The sequence below is a fragment of the Micropterus dolomieu genome, linkage group LG03, assembly GCF_021292245.1.
Source record: "Micropterus dolomieu isolate WLL.071019.BEF.003 ecotype Adirondacks linkage group LG03, ASM2129224v1, whole genome shotgun sequence".
Taxonomy (NCBI): Eukaryota; Metazoa; Chordata; class Actinopteri; order Centrarchiformes; family Centrarchidae; genus Micropterus; species Micropterus dolomieu.
Window position 1 is genome coordinate 24,909,396 of NC_060152.1, and position 21,895 is coordinate 24,931,290.

The 21,895-nt window shown below is 39.0% G+C and overlaps 1 protein-coding gene across 3 annotated transcripts in view; it reads right to left on the reverse strand.

Annotated features, from left to right (window-relative positions):
• ulk4 (unc-51 like kinase 4) overlaps positions 1 to 15,128 on the reverse strand; it is a 163,185-nt gene extending 148,057 nt beyond the window's left edge. Inside the window, exons 1-18 of one of the 3 annotated variants that reach the window (XM_046043690.1) lie at positions 14,898 to 15,128; positions 13,898 to 14,038; positions 13,398 to 13,497; positions 13,037 to 13,176; positions 12,772 to 12,934; positions 12,181 to 12,282; positions 11,788 to 11,871; positions 11,488 to 11,563; positions 10,804 to 10,950; positions 10,157 to 10,449; positions 9,572 to 9,641; positions 9,290 to 9,356; positions 8,951 to 9,043; positions 8,611 to 8,671; positions 8,245 to 8,465; positions 7,465 to 7,511; positions 6,732 to 6,810; positions 1,911 to 2,018 (exon numbers count right to left, since the gene is read on the reverse strand). In XM_046043690.1, the coding sequence (XP_045899646.1) occupies positions 1,911 to 2,018; positions 6,732 to 6,810; positions 7,465 to 7,511; positions 8,245 to 8,465; positions 8,611 to 8,671; positions 8,951 to 9,043; positions 9,290 to 9,356; positions 9,572 to 9,641; positions 10,157 to 10,449; positions 10,804 to 10,950; positions 11,488 to 11,563; positions 11,788 to 11,871; positions 12,181 to 12,282; positions 12,772 to 12,934; positions 13,037 to 13,176; positions 13,398 to 13,497; positions 13,898 to 14,035 (1,989 nt within the window). In that variant the 5' untranslated portion in view covers positions 14,036 to 14,038; positions 14,898 to 15,128. Of the gene's footprint in view, positions 1 to 1,910; positions 2,019 to 6,731; positions 6,811 to 7,464; positions 7,512 to 8,244; positions 8,466 to 8,610; positions 8,672 to 8,950; positions 9,044 to 9,289; positions 9,357 to 9,571; positions 9,642 to 10,156; positions 10,450 to 10,803; positions 10,951 to 11,487; positions 11,564 to 11,787; positions 11,872 to 12,180; positions 12,283 to 12,771; positions 12,935 to 13,036; positions 13,177 to 13,397; positions 13,498 to 13,897; positions 14,039 to 14,688; positions 14,822 to 14,897 lie in introns of those variants that run through there. The other 2 variants (XM_046043691.1, XR_006824288.1) reach the window with 2 other exon arrangements.
• Positions 15,129 to 21,895: the final 6,767 nt, after the last annotated feature.

Here is a 21,895-nt window from a genome sequence, read left to right on the forward strand (position 1 = left end):
AGAGTGATTATATATATATATATAGTTCTATATATAGTTCATAGCAGCACAAAGCTGTCTGTTGTTTTTATAGCTTTACTAGGGACATATTTTTGTAGCATATCAACAACACAGTCGGGTGCAAGTCCATGAAAATATTTATAAACAAGTAAAAGCATCTTTTACTATTACTATTCTAAGAATAACAGCCAGCACAGGGACCGTACAACACAGGTAATGTGAGCTCTTCTGGGCTTTAGTTACAGCTTCCTGTACAGGTTATAATTGTACTACAGACTTTTTGACAGACCTAAGAGCAAAACATAGCAGTTGTTTAGGCGTCTTGTTACAAACCTATGCAGTTGTTTCTCTGTAGCGGGGAGAGAAAGGAGAGGCCAGAAGTTGTTGATGTTCTTTAGGTTATTTTGACTTTACTAATGAGGTACAAATATATGTAATGGTTCAGCAGTTATAAATACATTGAGGTAAATCCCCCATCACTCCTCAATAACATCCGCATTCAGCCTATTGAACCTTACACCTCAGTGAGGCTTGTGGAATTACTCAAATCAAGTATATGTTGTCACCCTAAAAGTGACAAACATTTATACTTTTAAAGGTGCTTCAACAACTGACCCTGATCTCTGATGGAGGTACAGACATCAGTTTATTATCACATTATCACTGAAATATAACAGTTAACACACTGGCATCAATGGAAAAACACTAGCTCTTGCAGAAGCTGAAAAGTCAATTTATTAAGAGCTTCTACAGGACACTGATGAGATTGTCCATGGCTTCAGGAGGGTAATAAGTTCAATCAGGCAGGGTGATTGATTTTTGAAGGTTATCCATCAGTCATGTAAATAAAAATCATACACTTAATTGACTTGCCTGGCCAGAGTGAGGTTAACTAGAAATAAATTGGGATCACCTTTTCTAATAAAGTCAAACAAGGCCTCCTAAACTCATTCTCTTGTAAATTTCAGGGCTGGGGGGTCAATTTGCTTTCAATTCAATTTAGTCAATTCAGTCATGTAAATTTAAACTCAATTACCTAATGACAGAGCACTCAGTCTCACTCATTTTACTCAAGATTGGTCTTTTTCACTTGAGTAATAAGAAAATGTCCTAATGGCTTAGAAGTTTAAGGTGCATACTATGTAAACACAATGTTATGGACTAGTTTGTATTTGCAGAGCAAACTATAGTTGAACAACTGTACAGTTTGACAGCCTACATTTGTTTGAGGTTTCATTAAAGTTAATTTCACTTTAATTCTAGTATGTGGTAGTAGGACTCAGCAATACTGATAGTACTTATCTGAGATTTAATTAATGACCCTAACACACTACAGATACTGATTACATCAAAATGTTGAAATCAGCAGTGTCCGAGAGGCCCACATAGCCACTGATTTCTTTTAGTGTGGTCAGCTGAAGTGATTTACAATTGATAACAGCAAAATGCCAAAGTCAATACCCCAATTAGACTTATAACAAGAAGTCAAACAGTAAGGAATATCTTCCCAAAGATTCGGCCCAATGCATCAGCATTGCTATAGGAATATTCACATTTCTTAGATTATTTGGTCAATATGTCAACATACTGTATATTATACTATTTATTTAAAAGTAGTTTTCATAAAGTCATACTAACAAAATGGTGGATCAGTGATGTATCTAATTTTCATATGTTCACAGCAATTAGTGGTTTTCTTTTTTGTTTTCACATCTCTGTATTTCCCTGAATCTTTTGTTTGACTTCCCAAATACAGTCTTTCACGTTAGCCAGTCACCCTCCATTTTACCCAGTCTAATAAAAACACCTGTTTCTCACTTGTATAGGGTGTGTTTGGATGCAAGTTTCCTTTAGATCCGTCAACTGCAGTATGTGTGTCTCTTTATATCTGGCTCTTCATATTTGCCTACCTGAGAGGCGATGAGGTAGAGGAACTCCCCGAGTGGTGGCAGCAAGAACTGCTTTATTTTACTATTTCTCAGGTTCTCTCTCAATAGGTCTGTTAGTGTGGACACTGCCTGGAAAGAGAGGATAGACGGAGATACACTTTCATTAGCACTTTTAAGTACTTTTATTTAATTGTACAAAAAACAAATGTAAAAATAATAATATATGCTCTATAAAATATAACATTTGTCACATTTGTTCAATAAACAGCTCTCCAAGGTGGTGTCAATAATGTTTAACTATTTCAAATATCAGTTATAATTTCCCAAAGGTAGTATTACTTCACATGTATATAACAGGACATGAGACAAACTCCTATAAATTCATCATAATATGGGTTGTAAATATATATTTACAATCTGCCTTTAAGGTTCTGCAGAATTATCTGCTTAATCTCAAGACTGTACCAAATGCTAAAGACAACTTGTGTTTTATTCTCAAGAACCCATAATTCCAGCTGTATCGCCCTGCAATCCATATATTGAAACTGGTTCTCAAATCACACCACAACCAACTTACCATGCCACACCATCTACTGTTGGCAACTTTTCATCATTATTAAATGGCAGAAGATGCTCTGCATAGAGAAAATATACTATTTAAATAAAATTATTGGGTTGAATGCTTTTTGTATATGACCATAAAATGAGAGAAACTAAAAAGAGGTAAGGGTAAAAGCAGATGGCTAAAGAATAAGGAGGAAAGGACAGAGCTTACTCTGTCCTCTCCTCCTCATTCTTTAGGATGAGTGAAGTAAATAAAGATGAAGAGAAAGAAAAAATATGGGGGAAAGAGGGAGAAAGACAAAGCTGCAAACAGAAAGATACGAGCTGGGCAGCAACAACAACAATCTCAGTAAAATCCATTAAAACACACTCACACACACCTAAATGCACTGTAAGGAGCACACATGTGTATACATAAAGTGCACATGTATTCTGAGCAGTGTAAGTATACACACACACATAACTAGGTACTCAAGTTCATGCAATCATATGCACACCACACTCAAATGTGCAAACACACACAGAGTTAAGTATATGCAGAGACAGTTTTGCTGGCTGGCTGCTTCCTGGCATTAGCATTACTGGCAGCCTCCCCCCCTCTGTGATCTGATGCAAGTTCTACCTCACTCTTCCCTCTCTCTTCTCTACTTTTTCTTTTTCAAACTCTCACTGTTCTCTGCCTCTCCTTCCTCTGTTTTTCCCTTTACTTCTGTCTTTTCCCATTCTGCTCCACTTTGAATTGTCCTCTATGTATGTATCATATCTCTCACTCTCACACTCCTCTCTCTCGCACCTACATCCTTCTCTCACACTAGCTTGCTTTCACTGTCTCTCACCTTCTGTCTCTTTTTCTCATTGTAGGGTGAGAAGTGGTAACAGTCTGTTTGTCATGCTCTCTCTCAAAATATCTTTCCCTTTCCCAGAAGCGGTATTCTTTCCTTTTATTTTTGCCCAAGAACCGTGATGTATCCTCATGTTGAGCCATCCATGAGCATGGTACAGTATCAGTTTGCCACTGGAATCCTGAGTAGGTCTGAACATGATTTCCAGTACGCTTTGAGACTAGGACAGAAGCCAAAATTTTTATTGACCTTATCCAAACTCATACCATAGTGTGTCACTATTAACCCAGTATGGAAATGGCAAAAACTGCTCTAGCTTTTGCCTCTGTCCCACATAATTTCTCTCTTTTCATCTTCCTTTTCTTCTCTCCTAAGCTGAACCTGCTAATAACATAAATGGCTGAGTGGGGAGTTGAGATTGTAGGGTTTGTTTGAAATTAGTCCTGCAGCTGCTCTCAGGCAGAGGATGCTGAAAGGCATCCCTGTGCAACGAGCCAGAGTGGAAAAGCAAACAAACACATACGCAAAACTATTTTCTTCTGCAGAACACATTATCATTATCTCAGGTTCAACACTCCCTCAGATCAAATAATGCACATGAACACACACAAGGAAACAAACATATGCACTTAATTAACATGCATAAATGACACCCATATATTGCTGCAGAGAATATAAACACAGCACACATAAGTTTTGCACATACACACACAAATAAGACACATCCAAATAGTGCACATGAGCACCTATACCTATAGCTAGAACAGCCAGATTTCTCCAGGATACAACACAGCTACAATTGCTGTTTGACCATAAGCGTATGAATCTATACTGTACTGTAGATTTATCTAAATTAATTTGTTGTCAGATCTGAACTTTTACTTGCAAGAGGTATTCACAAATGCTTCGAGTGTCTTTCTGGAGCCATTGTCCTCTGAATGCCTGTTCCTAAAGATTGCTGTGAGCTCTCAGAATGCGTTAAGACTCCATATCCCCATGAAACACCCTGCACCGTAGAAGCTTTACTGGCTAAACCGCTGTAAAAGCCACAGAAAACTTTATAAGTGATGATAAGTGAAGGGGGAAATGATTTAGTTGGTTTTGAATGCACAGCTTCTCTACGTTACATAAGGAAAGTAGCAAGCTTGCGTTAGTAACATTAACCCAGAATATTTTAGTTACTCATTTTATTCTATTCAAGGAGAGAGACAGAGTGTGAGGGACAAAGACAGATGGACTAACAGCGAGATAAATGAAAAAGCAGGCGAACAGACAGACAGGAAAGAGTGAGACAGAAGGAGAGACAGACAGGTGTGTGTGTGTGTGTGTGTGTGTGTGTGTGTGAAGGGGGGGTGATCGAAGCATATAGCTGTTACCATGGTAACTAAGCCCAGCCCTGACACTCCAATCAGCAGGACTGCAGCAGGAGAACCCCTGCTGAGAAAACACACCACACACACACACAGCAAAATGCAAGTGTATGCTGTTTTATTGGTCAGCTGTTGGCATCACTACAACATAAGAATACACACACTGAACATTTGCATGCAAACAAACACACACAAATAGGGAAACAGAACAGACACAATGACTATATACACAGGACCCCTGCTGAGTGCACACACAAACATCAGACTTTAAAACACACTCACACGCACAGGGAGGGAGAGCCCCTGCTGAGTCTATAGATGGACACACACATAGTCATAGATACAAACAGACAGACGCACAGCTTTGTCCTTTTCTTAACAATTTGTCATCCTACGGTAGCTGTGGGGAAGTAAGGAGGGTAGCGGAAAAAATGTTCCGCCATTTGTCTTTAACAACACACGCAGCGAAAAAACACTGCTATGCCACAGTCGGCCATTTTGTAAATCGCCGTGACGACTCGGTAGCAGTAAAGTGTCAGAACAAGTGGAGAAAGACAGATAAAGGGCAAACCAGGAAAGGGAGAAGATGTGGGATCAGAACTATTGTAGCCGGAATGGATTTCATTTTGAATAAATGGATGTAATTGAGCCGATGAAGAGACAAAGAAAAGTAGAGAAAAGGTAGAAATAAGAGAGACAAGGAAAGCGTGTTTAGTTCTGTTCAGGATGAAAGGATTAAATAAGGGAGAGAAGCTCCACATCCCACCTCCATACAAAACTGCTTTTACGTTAAATTAGTTCAGCACCACTCTGTCTGAATATGTGTGTGTTGGGGGGGCTCAGTAAAGTATATGAATTGTCTATGTGTGTCTCTGTCTAGGAAAATGTGTGTAGACAAGTGTGTCCTATTATTTTGCAGCACTTTAATATGGTTATGGGTATTACAGTAATGTAGCTACATACACTCAGTTGCCAATTTATTTGGCTCACTCTGCTAATACTAATGCAGTTTAATACAACAATCCGGCAATAAATCCTACCTTCATAAAGCTTATCATTTTAGAGAGGGGTTGATTCAAATGTATGGTCATTTTGGAGGCTGCAGTTTGTAGTGCTGTTGAACTGTTCTGTGTTATAATGACGGGTGTTTGTGTTATTTTGTGCACCCTGTTTACCTGTTTATATCAGCCAGGGTAGAATTAATAGATGTGTTAACAGAAACACCGCACTGTATAATGCAATACAAATAAACAGCACCACAAACTATATACACCAAAATGACCATTGTGTACCGGTGCGTGTGTGTGCGTGTGTGTGTGTGTGTGTGTGTGTGAGTGAGTGAGTGACTATGGTGTTTTCAGTATCTCTGAGGCAGAAAAAAATACATATTGTCATGTAGGTTTTTAATGCCACCTGCTGGTACACACTAGTAGTACTATAAAGTTAGAGTGGAAAGAACAAGTATTCTCATGCACACAAGTTTAAATTATTGGTGAACACAAGCTGGATTACATCCAAACAAAAATTGCACATGTATAAAATTTCTAAAAATCATAGTTGACTGAAACAACTATATGTAGTGTATGCAGTACTGCACTCTTTGTTCTTAAGTTACATGTATGTTTTTATGCGTAAATGTGCATTCATACTTTCTGTTATATGCATATAGTGGGCTCTTGCTGGTATGTACTGCCACCTTATGGTGCAAACTGGTATGGCAGGTTTTAGGTCCTCAAAATGTTTTGCAAAGGTTTGGGACTTCACCTGATTAATTTGTTTGATGTGTTTGGTTTGATATTGAATACTTGACTTTTAACTAAAAATGAAAAAATATGTTTTATTAATGCTCCTGTTCTAGCCACTAAAGGCTGAATGAGATATACTGTAACTCCAGTCTAAATTAAATCCAACACTAAATGTGAGCTTGCAGTGGAAACAATATGGAATTGAAATGGCCATTTACATATCAACACTGTGTGTGAGCGTGTATTGCATGCGTGTGTGTGTGTGTGTGTGTGTGTGTGTGTGTGTGTGTGTGTGTGTGTGTGTGTGTGCGCGTGTCAGACCTCAGAAACAGGACTGTCCTCTCCGAGTTCCGTACAATGCAGAGCCAGGAGACCCATCACTCTGAGGACCTTGCTCCGCCTGGAATTTTTGTTTTTAATTTTCATTTAATACATACATGTGAAAAATGTTGATTTTCTGTTTGAATATCAACACAGGAATATCCAAAACAGTATTTTCAATCACTTTAATTCTAAAACTTGCCCATACACATAGTATGGTAGAAAAAGCAGGACATCAGTTTCTAGTTAATATTTTAAGGTTGTTACCTCCAAACAAAAGAGCAACAGAACTTTGTAAACAGCTACTTTGTTTTGTGTTTTGTTTGTTGTTTTTTAGCTTTCAAAGACCATGCTATGTGTTGCCAACAGTGCGTTAATGACAGTAACTTGGAAACACAGTTCTTAAAGAACTGCAAAGGAAAGGGAGCGGGAGAAAGGTGTGCTATCTTCCAAGTGTTTGTCTACCCCTCATGTTTGTTATTTTATTGCAGCCACACAAAAAATTATCATAGTGCTTTTTCAGCCAGCAGCCTTTCTATCATAGTTAGGTTCTGCCACATCTCTTGCATTTTGGGTATCCGAATCTCAATAGCTTATAGTTCAGCTCCACCGATGATTATTCAAGTTTATGTTTTTACTGTGTATTGGTAGGAACCACAACTCCTGCAACATTTCAGGCACACAATCATGCTCCCTGGTTTATAGAAAGAGAACACAAACATAATGTACTTACACATCCCAGTTAGGAGCTTGTCGTAACTGCTGAGTCAATACTGGAAGCTGAATGAAGCAGGGAGGAGAATAGAGAGAGAGACAAGATTAAAATTAATGATGGCATATGACAGCGTGTGTTTTAGATGTGTAATGTGCTATGTTTGTAAGCACATGAGAAAAACAACAGTACATTTTTTTTAAGGTCTGATGGGTGAATAAAAGAGATGAGTGGTATGGACACAACTATTATCACACCATGTTATATCAGCACTGACATGTCTGGAAAGTCATAATTTTCTTGTGTGTTTTGTTACAACTAAATTCTTAATTTTGATAAATATACATGTTCTCAGGTATTTCATGTTCAAAGTTAGTCGAAACATAAGTCCTGGTTTTAGCCCAGACTAATTCTATAAGACTATGCCCGTTTCACTGCACTAATGATTCCCACTTGATTAATAACTAGCTCGGAACAATAGCACGCTACATCTTCCTGGTGAAGCTCTTTGCTGATAGGTGGCTCAGAAATGTGTGAGGGAGCACAAGGACAGAGCACTGAGAAAATAATTAAAATAAATAAACATATTATATTGAATGTATTAAATTTTACAAACAAATTAAAAAAAAGGTTATTATATAAGCTAATTTTCACTCGCCTGAGAGCAAGGACTCCCATGTTGCCATGCAGTGTTGAGGTCTACAATATTGCCTCAAACTGCAAAACTATCTCGCTAAACCCAGCCAACAGTGATGCAACAATATCTAAACATGGATCCTAAGTTAATACATGTTTTCCTACCAGGGTTGAGTTAATCAGCCTGTTAGCAATAACGTTATGTCCAACCACACAGCAGAGGTAGCACAGCAGGTTGAGTCTGGAGCGAGTCACTGTGGAGGGAGGAGGAGGGGCTATGGAGGAGGAGGAGAGAGGAGCGGAGGGGTTCTGTTCTTCAAGGGATGAATGGAGCTGCAAGAGGAAGACAGTCCACTCTTCATCACTCAGGGAGTGCAGCTTCTCAACTGGAGGAGAGAATATTCCAGCAGGAGAGAGCATATTCCAGAGAGGAGAGGAGAGGAGAAGGGAGGGAAAACGTCATGACCATTCTTTCTGCAGGACACTGATAAAATCTCACTTGATACTGATGAAACAAATGTAACACAGTACCTGAATATGCTGGTACACAAAGGATTTTGGGATCAAATCGCACAGGAGAACTCTTAAGAATCTGGTAAATAGAAGAGAACAGTGAGCCTCAATATGAGCTGACTGATCTTCATATCAAAATCCCATGTAGCTTTTTTCCTTACTTCCTAGTAACCATGTTTCATTGAATTCAGCATGCACGCATTTTTATTACATTAAAAAATGAACACAAACCTTTGAAAGCCTTAGCTTATACAATTTAATTCTGAGGCAGCAGGAAACGCTCCTCACAAAGATACTTACTACTGAAGATAATAAACCCTCGAACTAGCCTGTGTCCGATAATATTGCTTGTCTGTACCTTGGGGTTGTCCATGATTGGGGTGACAGTCAGATCAGAGTCAGTATGGAGAAGAGCTTTCACACAGGATTTAATGTTAACACCAGTACTGCCCTAGGAGGAGGGGAACAGAAGGAGAGTATTTACAGAGGTAACATGCCTGCAATGTTAGACATATAAGTGAATATATTTATAAGTATTAATAGCAGTAAAAATAGCAGTAGAGTGATTGCATTTAGGCATGGTAACTAAGTTATTCATGTTATTTTACTGACTTTTACTACTACTACTACTACTACTACTAACTACTGTTAACATGTTCTTACAGATGTCAGAGTATATGGTATAGTATATAGTAACCTGAGGTGCAGGGGTCTGGTTTGGAGAGTCTGGGATACTGCAGCTCCTCCTTGAGTTGGCACAGGAGCTAGAAGAACACAATATTAAAACTGGTAGCTGCTTATCGGCTATCAGTTGGATATACAGTATATATGAGGCTGACCTCCTGTGACTTAATTGGTAGAGCACAGTATTGCTGAGGATAGATGAGATTCACATTCTTCTTCCGATAAAAGACATGAATTAGGCCTTCAATTAGCTTACTGGGTAAAACAGGTGCACAGGATAGACTGAACTGAATACCTGAGCAGAAAAATGGCCTCAGTGTTGTCCTCATCCACTCCATTCTTTGGCCTGAACTCTGATATGTTATCTTGAGGAGGAAGCAGACAAGACATATAATCTGATTTTCAAGGGTACATTATGATACATATGTCTGAGGCATATGCATATAAAGGATGTGATCCAGATGTTTGAACTTCAGGGGCAAATACTAAGACAGAACAAAATTGGCTTCTCTAGAAAACCAGATTACTACAGCCATATTCATCAAGGTTGGTTATTGTGATTGTTGTTCCTGTCCTTCAAAAATATTAAGTTACAAATTATAATTGCTGCTACTTCGAAAGAGCCTAGCCTAGGGGTATGATGATAGGTTATTTCCCATTAATACAGTAAATACAGTATATAATGTCCAATCAACGACCTTTCATATTAACTGTCACGCATGCGCACACACATGCGAGCGCACACACACATACAGAGGACACAAAAATAGTCGTAGAAACTGGTAATTATTGTTCAAAATTACATAGTCTGTTGTGGCCAAGTATTAAACTCCCATGTCTAATAAACATAACCAAGCACAGAACTCAGTGAATGTGTTACCTATTGTGAATGATTTATTGGGCTGCAGTGTGTGGTACATCTGTTGGGCCCCAGGTAGCTTGGGGTCATATTCTTTCTTTGCCTCCCCCCCTCCTCCTCCCTTCCTTAAGGATCCACAGGTTGTGTTTCTGACAGCTTGTTGGCAATCAGTCCATCTGTCAGTTGTTACAGTTGTTGTCTGTGATGATATTAGTTTCTTAGAAATCCTATGGGCTGGCTGGGTGATTGCAGAGGGACTGTTGGCAAGCTCGTCTGTCTGTCCTGGAGGGAAAGGGTCAGGGATCCTTGTGTGTCTGTGGAGGTATTGAAAAAACTCAAACTAATGCAAACTCTTCATCTGAGGGAAAAAATATTTAAATTAAAATAAATTAAAATGAAATGCAAAATATGAACCGTTTCTGCAGGCTGTTTGTTGTGCTGTTGAACTGCATCATATTGAAAAGTGTTTCAAAACTGTGGCTTCTCCCAGTGGATTAAAAAAGATTAGACTGGTCTTGAATTACTTTTTTCCATCTACATCTACCATTTGTTTGTCATGTGTTTATGGCTACTCTTTCAGAATGCAAGTCTGTATGCAGTAAAATGGCTGCAACAAAATACCTGGCAGGCACTGTAAAATCAAGAGAAATAATAATATATCAACACACCTCAAGCTAGCTGAACCAACCCCCTCACAGCCATTGTTTCCCTCCCGATCCTCTTCTTCATTCTCCTCTTCTCCCTCATCTGCATCCTCTTCCCCCTTTAGCACTTGTGTCCAGAAAGGGTGGTCCAGCAACTCTGACCAGTTCATCCTAAAATACAACAAACAACAAAACTAAACATTAGGACACAGAAACATGATACTGAGCTCAACATGCAATAAAAAGCAGCAGTCTTAAATAGTTAAGGAGTCTTAGACAGTCTTTAGCTATCTATTTTTAATTTATCCCAGAACTAGACTTGCTTTTTAAATTACACTTCTTATAAATGTGCAGATTATAATAAGATAGCTACCATTTTAAGATAACATTAAGTGTATTAAATAACATTAAGACATTTGTTCTGTTGGGGATTTACAAACATTTATCCAATAGAGTGGGCAACATAAATAATATATAACAATAACATCTGCAGCATTGTAAAGTTATGTTATGTGACGTGATCACAAGTGAGCAAGGAAGTCCAACATGCTCCCTATAATTTAATTGACGGTATGGATGCTGTAATGGTAATCAAATCAAAGTGTAAGCTACCACAAGATTTCAGCCCTGACGCATGTTATGATGATAGTACCAGCAGTCCTAGAATAGAGTGTGTGCTGGACCTGAGTGTGTGTCTGTGAACCTGACCTCTTATCGGGGTTTTTGTTGAGCAAGCCTTTCAGAAGATTCTGGAAATCCTCACTGGGAGGACTGGCTGAATACACTGTGACAAACAGGACAGAATATAATTAATTAATTTATTAAACAAACAAACTCTATAACAGCAACATACAATGCAAAGCAGTCTGCAACAAGGTATCATACAGCTGCTAACATTTATTTTGCTAAACAGCAACAAAACAATTTTTGTTAAACATCACATCTGTGTGTAAATGTGTGTCTGTATGCAAGCATGTGCATGTGTGTATGTGAGAGAGTGTGTATTACCGGTCTGTCTAGGTGGTGGTGGTTCCTGATGTAAAATCATCTCTGTCAGTTCAGTGCAGCTATCAGAATAGAACGGAGGTTTACCTGTGAAACAAAAACAGTTTGGGTTTAGGCTTATAACAGGGTCCATTACAGTATACTATTGAGGTCATTGTTAGTATCTTATTGCCTATTATATAGCTGTTCTGTTTCACCTAGTTTTTCAGGTTTTAGTTACAGTATGCTTTTACTTAATACTTAAGTTTTCTTCAGTCCAGTAAATCATCAGTCACATCATCATAAATTACAGATAAAATTGTGAAAAATTCAGTTATACTCAAGTGTACTCAATCAGATTCAATGTATGCATGTGTCTGTGTGTGTGTGTGTGTGTGTGTGTGTACATGTGGTTACCAGTGTACATGTAGTAAAGTATGCAACCCATAGCCCAGAGATCAGAGCTCATATTGGTTTCTGATCCCTGCAAAACTTCTGGAGCGCTGTAAGTTGGAGAACCTGAAGATATACATACATAAACATACAGTAATTAGGAAAGACAAAAAAAAGTTTAAAATGACATAAAGATGGCATCCTCAACATGAACAAAGATGTATTGATGTCAAATTTTAGCCTTTGTATTCTTTTTATTTAAATTACTGATGGAAGGTAGACTTCTTTAGATCACTTAGTTATCAGACTGTGCACGTTCTCCACGTGTTCTCAGCTTTTAGTTTCTGATATCACCTTATCATAAGAACAGCTTCCCCTTGTTCAGCCTCCTATACCTCCCTTTTAAATTCACCCACATAAGAGTTGTTTTTGTTGTAACCTAAAATATGTCCCCTGTTGTTGCACACACAGCCTTTCTTTGGCTGGCAATTAGTCTTCCCCTGTATGTGTTTTCCCCAGAATGTATAAGCTGTGTCCCAGTTGAACTGGATCCATCATAAAAACTATACTCTTGGATAATCTAGGGGTTAGCATCTCCATCAATCAACCTCTGACCTTGTAATCTTTTCTTCATGTTATCAAGATTCTGCTTGTTATCTCGTTCCCCCGCCTCCTCACATGTAGAGAGCAAGGTGAAGAAATCATCCAGTGTCTCTCCCTCTGCCTTGGACCGACAGAAGTTACCAAACTTCAGAATGCCACTACCATCCAGTAGGATCTATGCGCAGCAAAAGGACAGTTACTCTATTAGTATTCATATAATAATTATCATTTAATGTAATACTCTTAGTCCTACATACACATGAATGCAGAGGCAAACCTTAGCAGGGGTCAAGTCAGAGAAAATGATTCCTAATTTATGGATGTGTTTCAGTCCTTTGACCAAGTCCCATCCAAACCGCCTCACCACATCTTCTGACAGACATCCATCATGACCAATTACAGACTCCAGGGAACCACCTAATAGATAGATAATAGATAATTAAAAAAATGTTGGAGAGAAATCTTAACATGCCAGAATATAAAGGTATGTACAGGGTATCACAATCTATGAAATTTTATTAGTTTTAAGCTGCTTGAAGATGCATTTCTCACTCCACATAATGTGATGGCTGAAAACAAGCATATTACTGCTATTAGTGCATGACTTCTTATCAGGAGTGCCAGAAAAAAGTACTGACCTGTGCAGAGCTCCACTACCAACCAGAGGTGGTTACTTGTCTCATACCACTCATAGAAGCATACTATGTTTGGATGATCCAGATCATGGCTGAGACGTACCTAACATGGGACAGAAGTGAGACATCACTATATGTGTACAGTAAGTATTCTTTCTTGAATGGTTCACACAAAATTTACCGTAAAAAGAAGTATACCTATAATCTCAGAACTGTTTGGTAAACAATGTTTGGAAAATTTGGGAAACTCATTAAATTGGAAACAGAGGAACCAAACCTCTGCCTAAGTATGACTTTTAATGCATATAGTTGTTTTTCATGTCAATATAGATAGCACTTAATATTTTTTAAAACATTATTTTATAGTTGGCAATGTAAGGGCCTCTGCCAACTGCATAAAACAAATAGATTATTGTAAAAAAAAAAAAAAAAAAAAAAAGTTAATATAATGGAAATGTAACAGATGTCTTAATAAATTTATAGAGTTTACAGCACTATCCTACATGGTTAGTAATCTCAGGTCTCTTGGCTTTGTCCGCGCAGATGATGGCTACATAGCTGAGATGGCCCTTCCTTCGTCCTTTATAGACAACAGAGCTTCTCCCTGCCCCAAGTTCCTCATACAGGATGAAGTTCTCCATCCACTGTGGAAATGAAATAAGAGGCCTGAAGTTACAATCATTGCGCATTTCAAGGAGCTGAGTTAAAAATGTAGTAGTAGTAGAGTTTGTCATGAGGAAAGGAAACAGAGGAATATCAGACATAAAACCAAACAAAGTATTTTATGACCATAGCTTTATCATACATGTTGTGCATTTGCTCTAAGTTATCCACTGTTAGTTATAGTCCATGCTATGATTCGATTGACATAACCAAAACCTGATAAAGGTATGTATATGGTTTGACATTGGCTAACATCACTCTTAATGAAAAATAACAAAGGACTAACGTTACATTGGTCATGTTTGTATTTTATTAAGGTTGAAACAAATAAATACATTTAAATATTAGCCTATGTAAATAAATAATGTAGGCCTACATGTATATCTCAGGAATACTTGTCTCGTTAAGTTTGCCATATGAGAAACTTACATTTAGCATAGGCTTTAGCAGATATAAAAAGTCTACCTGTAAACTTTACCAGCTGATTAAAATTACGGGTAACGTTAATTAGCTGTAGTACAGATAGGACTCTTAAATGCAGCGAATATAACGTTGGTTATATTAATATGCATATTTGAAAGTTGATATTTAACTTTTTAGATAGTGAATAACATTTTTAGCGTTAACTTAACTGTCAATTTAGATGCTAACGGTTGACTTGTGTCAAACGTTAACTGTTAACGTCTAATAGCACGGCAGTTGATTCGCTTGTAACGACACAGAAATTAACAGAAACACCTAAAAAGTAGTATGCAACTATACACACAGCCAGAAACAAAAACTTATTTAACAATATGTATCTATTTCTCACACTTACTAACAAACAACCTTAGAACTTACCTCTTCAACTACCCACTGTTGGCGGAAGAGTAATGGGCCACTGAATTCACACTGCAAGGAGGGGGGCTTGGAAGTCTTCAAATGGGATTAAAGCTAAATATACTCACCAGATTTATTACATATGTATAAAGAAGTGTATATGTCATTCTAAAATATTATTACATGTATACGATTCAAGAAACACGTGGGTTTATTGTAAAAGTTGTGTTGGTTTCAACGGGTTGTAACCGACCACCTCCAAATGGCATATTCCCGCGTTGCTAGGATACAAGAATGCGCACAACAGACGGCGCACGGTCGAGCACGTGGAAAACAACAATAATCACCAAGAAATGACTGGGTGACATTTTAAAAAAGTATATCACACACATATGCAACATATTCAACCCACAGCTAGGTCTATCGGACTCTGAATCTGTTTATATTTACAGTTTAGATAGAAGGCGTTTCATCCTTTTTGTCGAAATAATTTGTAAGGTCTAACTGTTCTAGCATATTCTGTACTACAGTGACTGTTTTCACTGTCCACTAACCACGTGTCTTCAGTGCCACTGTATATATTTAACCATAAAAGTCCACCTCTCTCTCCCTCTCTCTCCTCACGCACACACAATGTGAGAGTACAATGACGTAATTCATTGAATGAACGGCCAGCAGGACACAAGGCACTGTGACACTCCTGAATAGATTTTATGCAGTCTGCAACTGTCGTGTTCAACGACCTAAAAGTTGAGAAGCCGGAGTGTTCTATTATAGTCGATCAACAGCTACTATAAAATATCGTTTCCCTTCAGGGGAAGTGTAGAATAAAACCTTCACACAAGCATGAAGGCTAGTGAAACCACAGCAGAAAATATTAAACCAATCTAAGTATAAAGCAAAAACAAGAACGGTGAAATAGGGTTTAAATACAGTCTAAATGTTGGGTTACTGCCTATAGATGGAGAAATGATGAGCGGGTGCAGTTGAAATCCTGCACAAAATTTAAAATGATAAAGTTCCTAATCTGTAATGTTAGATACAATTGCTAAGAGTATAATTTCCTGTAAGCACGTTTTTTTCTACAAAATAAAAGGAAGAAATAAATTCAATTAAAGTGTTTCTAACCACATTTGCTTCTTACAACATTGTATAAATACATACATAATTGCAATGTACTTTGGTTCTAAAGGACTGTTAATGCTTATCAACAAGCTCAGTAAGTGTGTGTGTGTGTGTGTGTGTGTGTGTGTGTGTGTGTGTGTGTGTGTGTTTTTAAATGAATGAAAGAAACATATGTTATTGCCATTTATTGTTATAGTCATAAGTACAACACTATTGGATAGCTATTCATTTGCGGTACAAAGAGCACATTGGTAAATAGGAAAAAAGGTATAAAGATAAAATTAGGATAAAATAACAGAGCGTACTTATATCACATAAGTTAGGTATGAAGTTGATATAAGGATGAAATATACATATCAATATCAATAAATAGGTGGAAGCAAATAGCAACACATAGCAAATCGCAGTGTCAAAGTCTGTAATTGTACATAATGTGATATGATATTTTATCGCCCTATTCTCTAAGAATTGTGAATGAAGGATGTGAATACAGCATAAAGTATGTTTTTTACAATTTGTAAATTATTATTTCTATGAAAAATGCCTCGTTTAGGTTGACAGTCACTCAGCATAACACTGACTTATGTAAAGGGAATAGGTTTTGTAATTTGTAAGCTTTATCTTTATCTTCTGACACTTTCTGCGCACTATCTAGGCAGTTAGTTTAGAAACGACCTTTGATGTTCATTTAATTAAGTGTCATGCTTTTGTCTTTACAGCTTAACACATTGATTGTGAGCAAAACAGACCACTAAAAATAGTAAAGTGAAGTCTGAGATTCAGAAATTAAAACGGTGATATTAATGCAGTTTATTTTGAAATCCATCACGCCGGATGCACCTCCTTATTTTTTCTGCTTTGTCGCAGCTCTGTTCAGCAGCTTTGTTTCCATCAAGCGGTTCAGTCAACCCTGAAAACGAAGCCAAAAAAGCTGCTGAAGTTTTGTGAACAGGCAGAGGGGCTGACTCTGAACTACATCGTCTGTATTCTTCTGTTCGCTTGGCTAGTTTTTCGCCTGATTGTGGCTTGAAATTCAGACACCGGTGTTGTGTCGAAGTCTGTCCCCCCTTTCAGTTTTTAACCCTCCGCGGTTGGGCAGTAGAGGGTAGGTTAAACTGGGAGTAATTCAGGCGTAACAGAGATAATTTAGGTGTTAGCTAGGGTTAGGCTGGTCACTTTTTGGGGTTAGGAATAAGGTTCAAGTTCAGGTAAGAGGAAACAGACTTTGACACAACACCGGTTCGTATCGTACCATTTTGGCTGAACCACATCGTCAGAAGTGTTGAGTTCCGCTGAGCCTTTGAATTAATCACCTTCAAACTGAGAAAACGGGATTACTTTGCCTCTTCAGGGAAGTCTGCGCGATCTACCAAAGCGGTAAGAAGTCTTTTGTGAGTTTGTGAAGGTCTCACATTTAAAGTTTGATGATCGTGGTGATACTGGAGCAGGTGCACAGTGCCACCCGGTTTGCTAACTTGTAACGTTTAACGTTACTCGTGATAGGAACGGTTTGTACTGTTTAACTTTATGGGATATTTGTTAGGTAGTTGCCCAGTGAAACTCGTCATTTCCTTGTTGCATTCATCTGCTGAGTGTAATAGATGGCCCATGTGTTTTGTTTTGTTTTTGCATGAGGAGAAGCCGTTTGAACAGATTGCTCTGTTTTTGCCCACACTTTGCCTGTATCAGAAGTGAAAATGTTCAGCCCTGAGAGTTTGTCACAGCGGCCTGTGTGGCAAAAAGATTTAATAAGATTGATTTCAGATTTAGGTAGGCCTTAATCCTATCACAGTAAATCTGCCTCTACTCATTAAAAGTGACTGAGGTCCTCCAGGTCTCCATAATCAGTCTAGCCGATTAGCACAGCTACCTCTCAGAGACAGTGATGTGATTATTATTACTCCTCCGGTCACTCAGTGGGATCATTTGGATCTGACTTGAGTCTTTTAAAGTATGTGAAAGCCAATTACTTTTCGGAACCCTTCATCACCATAAAGATTAGATTCAAAGAAGGCAGTAGGCTTCCTTAGTGTCTGTACATAATGGTATTGTTTTGTTTTCATTTTGCTTATTCAGATTTCCCTATGCATAACAATCACAAAGAAGGGAATTGAGACAGAGTCTCACGCCAGTTAAAGAAGGCTTGTGAAGCATCACAGTTGAACAGGCTGCAACACAATACCTTGTACTTCAATGTAAGAGTACATGAGGGCTCAGTCACTTTTATTTTACCTCAGCGACTCTGCTGAGGAGGAGGGTTTTGCCAGCCAGTCCTGAGAAGCTAAATAAGTTTCCACTTGCTTTTGCCAGCTAACAGCACATGATCTGCCTGTGTACCGTCTCACCCTTCGGACACACAGCAGGCCTCACTGTTAACACAGGGACTGAGAACATTTATACAACCAGACGCTGGACCTGATCAGATAGGTCCCATGTCTGAAAGATAAGAGGGACCGACAGATGGGCTGTGGGGGTGTTCTTATCTGACTGCTCTGTCTCACTCCAAACACACACACACACCCATGTTTAAAGGCTTGTAGCATATGGTAAATCACTTATCATATCTGGACATGTATATCAGCCATTTGTAACCCACATCCACTTTCAATAAGCCAAAATGAATCTCCTTCTCTGGAGGACTGAACAGTATGAAATTCATTTATTTTTGTATAACATTCTACAACAAAAGAAAAGTTGATCAAGTGACAGTGAGTGGTACTTTCTGCTCTGCCAGCATACCGACTTTCAGGTGTGCTACAGAATGGTCATGCATATAGGTAGAAGTTTCTTTTGAAAGTACCAACAAAGTCAAAGGTTGCTTTTATGTATATATCAGGCCCTCAATATTAACTTAAAGGGGCTATATGTAAGTTTTTGATTTTAATCAAATTTTCATTGCCTTATTGTCAGTGGGCTCAAAACTCACTTAGAAATGAAGCACACGCCTGTTTTCTCTGTTGCTTGCATCAACCACTATTCTGCTTTTAATGTGAGGTCTCCGGGTCGGATTCAGCTCTGTGCGCGCTCCCGAGCCTCTCTCCCACTACAGCGACAACACGGCAGCTTACAACATGCAGTCCACTACTATAAAACAACCGGCTCCCAGCAAAACACGTAGGCACACAAAACGACAATAAAGGTTCATGTGCTGAAGCCCATCAGACCAAAAATGTTCAGATGATGTCGAGTAAGAACAAAGTGAGCATTAGTAAAGCTGGAGAAACACAGAGAAAGTCACATTAGCTCGCCGGCTAACACCGAGCAGTTGCTAATGTTATCCGATCGCTTTCCACATTAATTCACCAACTAACGCGACCCATGTTACTTCCCTGTGTACCACTGGTATTGTGTCAAAGCCTGCAAGAAATTATGTAATGGTAAAAAGCAAATGTGGAACGATTTGTTTACTATCCTATAGTGATGCAGCCAGCTAACGCTACATTAGCTCGGACCTGCCACTGTTTGCTTCGTAATGTTCTATTTAGATTTTTTGCCTTTTACCGATACTCAGGTACACAGCTTTTCCACCTCTCAGTCCCTGTAACTAACATGACCCACATAATATACAACCCAGAGGAAGAGCCATGCACTAACACTACAGTAAATTTACTTACTACTTACTTTACTTTTTTCCGGGAAGATTGTGACGATATGCGGCTCGCTTTGCTGAATGAAATAACGTAACGGAGCCGGTGTTGCTCTGCCTCTGAGACAGGAACGTTGACGTAACACAGCCTGAACATGTCTGTGTGAAAAGCCACAGCCTGCATGCTGGTGTTTCTGCGTTTATTGCAGGATTTCTGTAGTGTTTCGGGAATATGCTCACTCATGAATTCAAGCGAGCACGCGTACGAGCACATGCCTGGTTGCAGTCTTAAAACAACACCGCTAGTGGCCGCTGGAAACTCCATAATGCCCCTTTAAAAGCTATTTTACCGCACTCTATCATTGCTGAGTAACTTTATGGTTTCATGTAGGGCTACAAGATATGGTTAAAAAAAAAAATCATATCATATCAATCGTCACATATTACGATTTGCGATATGATTCACCAGTAGTGAGAAGGATCATTTTTAGCAATTTAGCAAAGAAGCACTAGTGCGAGCACTAAACGCTGTTTGAAATGTGGGGAGATAAGTTGCCTTTGGTTTCTATTGACTGTTTGGCTGATGGACTTGACTTGATATGTTGTCTCCTCTGTTACACGTTCATTCTACAAGCAGAAGCAAGAAGAAATTCGAAACACAATCTCAACCATATAACCTAGTTTATGGATCATCAAAAATAAATCCTGACAGATTTCCTTAAAGAGGTCATATGTTCATTTTCAGGTTCATAATTATATGGTTGTGTGTCCCACCCACTTAAACCAACCTTTTGTCTCTGTAATCCAGAGGGAGATCAAAAGCCCATATCACAGTACTCCTGTTGCACTCTCAAACACAGGAAAGCACCGTTGGGCAAGTAAGAGTTTGCAGCAGTGAGGTAATAATTTACTCTATTTACTTTACTCTATTTTCTTAGTCTTGATGTGCTATCACTTTGCACTGAGCATTCTACTAGAATCTGAAGGTCGGCTGAGCGAGCTCAAACAACTGGGTGGGTCCCCCCCCACTGAAACCAACCTTATGTCTTGGTAATCTGGAGGGCGATCGAAAGCCCATAACAGAGCACTTGTACTCCTGTTGCCAGACCCAAACCAAAGAGTGAACGCAGCTTAAGACTGAACTCTTGGTCATCCCAGCCAATTAACTTTCCACCATAACATCAAACTACAAATTAACTCCTCAACCATCACTCCAACCAGGGTACTGAGAAACTTGGGTGTCATGATTGATGACCAGCTGTCCTTTTCAGACCATGTTGCTGCTGTCTCTCGGTCGTGCCGCTTTGCTCTATACAACATCAGAAAAACCAGGCCCTACCTCACTCAATATGCCACCCAGCTTCTGGTACATTGTTACCTCTCGCCTTGACTATTGCAATGCCCTACCTACAAATGGTTCAGAACGCAGCAGTGCGTCTGGTTTTTGATCAGCCCAAAAGGACGCATGTCACTCCATTACTGTGTGTCCTCCACTGGCTCCCCGTGGCCTCCAGAATCAGATTCAAGTCACTAATGCTTGCATACAGAGTGACTACTGGGTCTGCACCCATCTACCTAAACTCCATAATACAAGTTTATGTTCCTTATTGGCCACTACGCTCCTCCAACGAATGCCGTCTGGCTCTGCCATCCCTTCACACAAAGCAATCCCAGTCCCGGCTATTCACATCTGTGACACCACAATGGTGAAACGAGCTACCACACGCCATCAGAGCAGGGGCGTCCCTCTCTAACTTCAAGAAGCTCTTGAAAACTCATCTCTTCCGAGGACACTTCCTCTTATAACAGTGTTTCCCAACCCTCTCCTGGAGGCACTAGTCCTGCATGTTTTAGATCTCTCCCTGCTCCCACACAGCTGATTCAAATGATCATCTCGTTATGAACTGCTAAAGCTGTTAAATCTGCGTGGGAGCAGGGAGAGATCTAAAACATGCAGGACTAGTGCCTCCAGGAGAGGGTTGGGAAACACTGTCTTATAACACCTCTAAATCCTAACATCTAACATGCAGTTCCTGTGCTCTTCTTCTTCTATCCCCTACAATTATCTTGTATTGACTGCGCTTTTTGTTAACCCTAACTTCTTTTCCTAGGTATTTACCCCATTGATGCGATATGTGCCATTAGCGCTTACTAGTATTTATTGCTACTTTTATTAATATGTATTGCTGTCTGCCAAATGAGTAAATGTAAATATTTAGGAGTTGTACCAGAACAGGTTTAAATGGTTTAATTTTCAGAAAACACCATATTTTTTATCATACTGCACATTGCTGCAGTACCTCTTTTC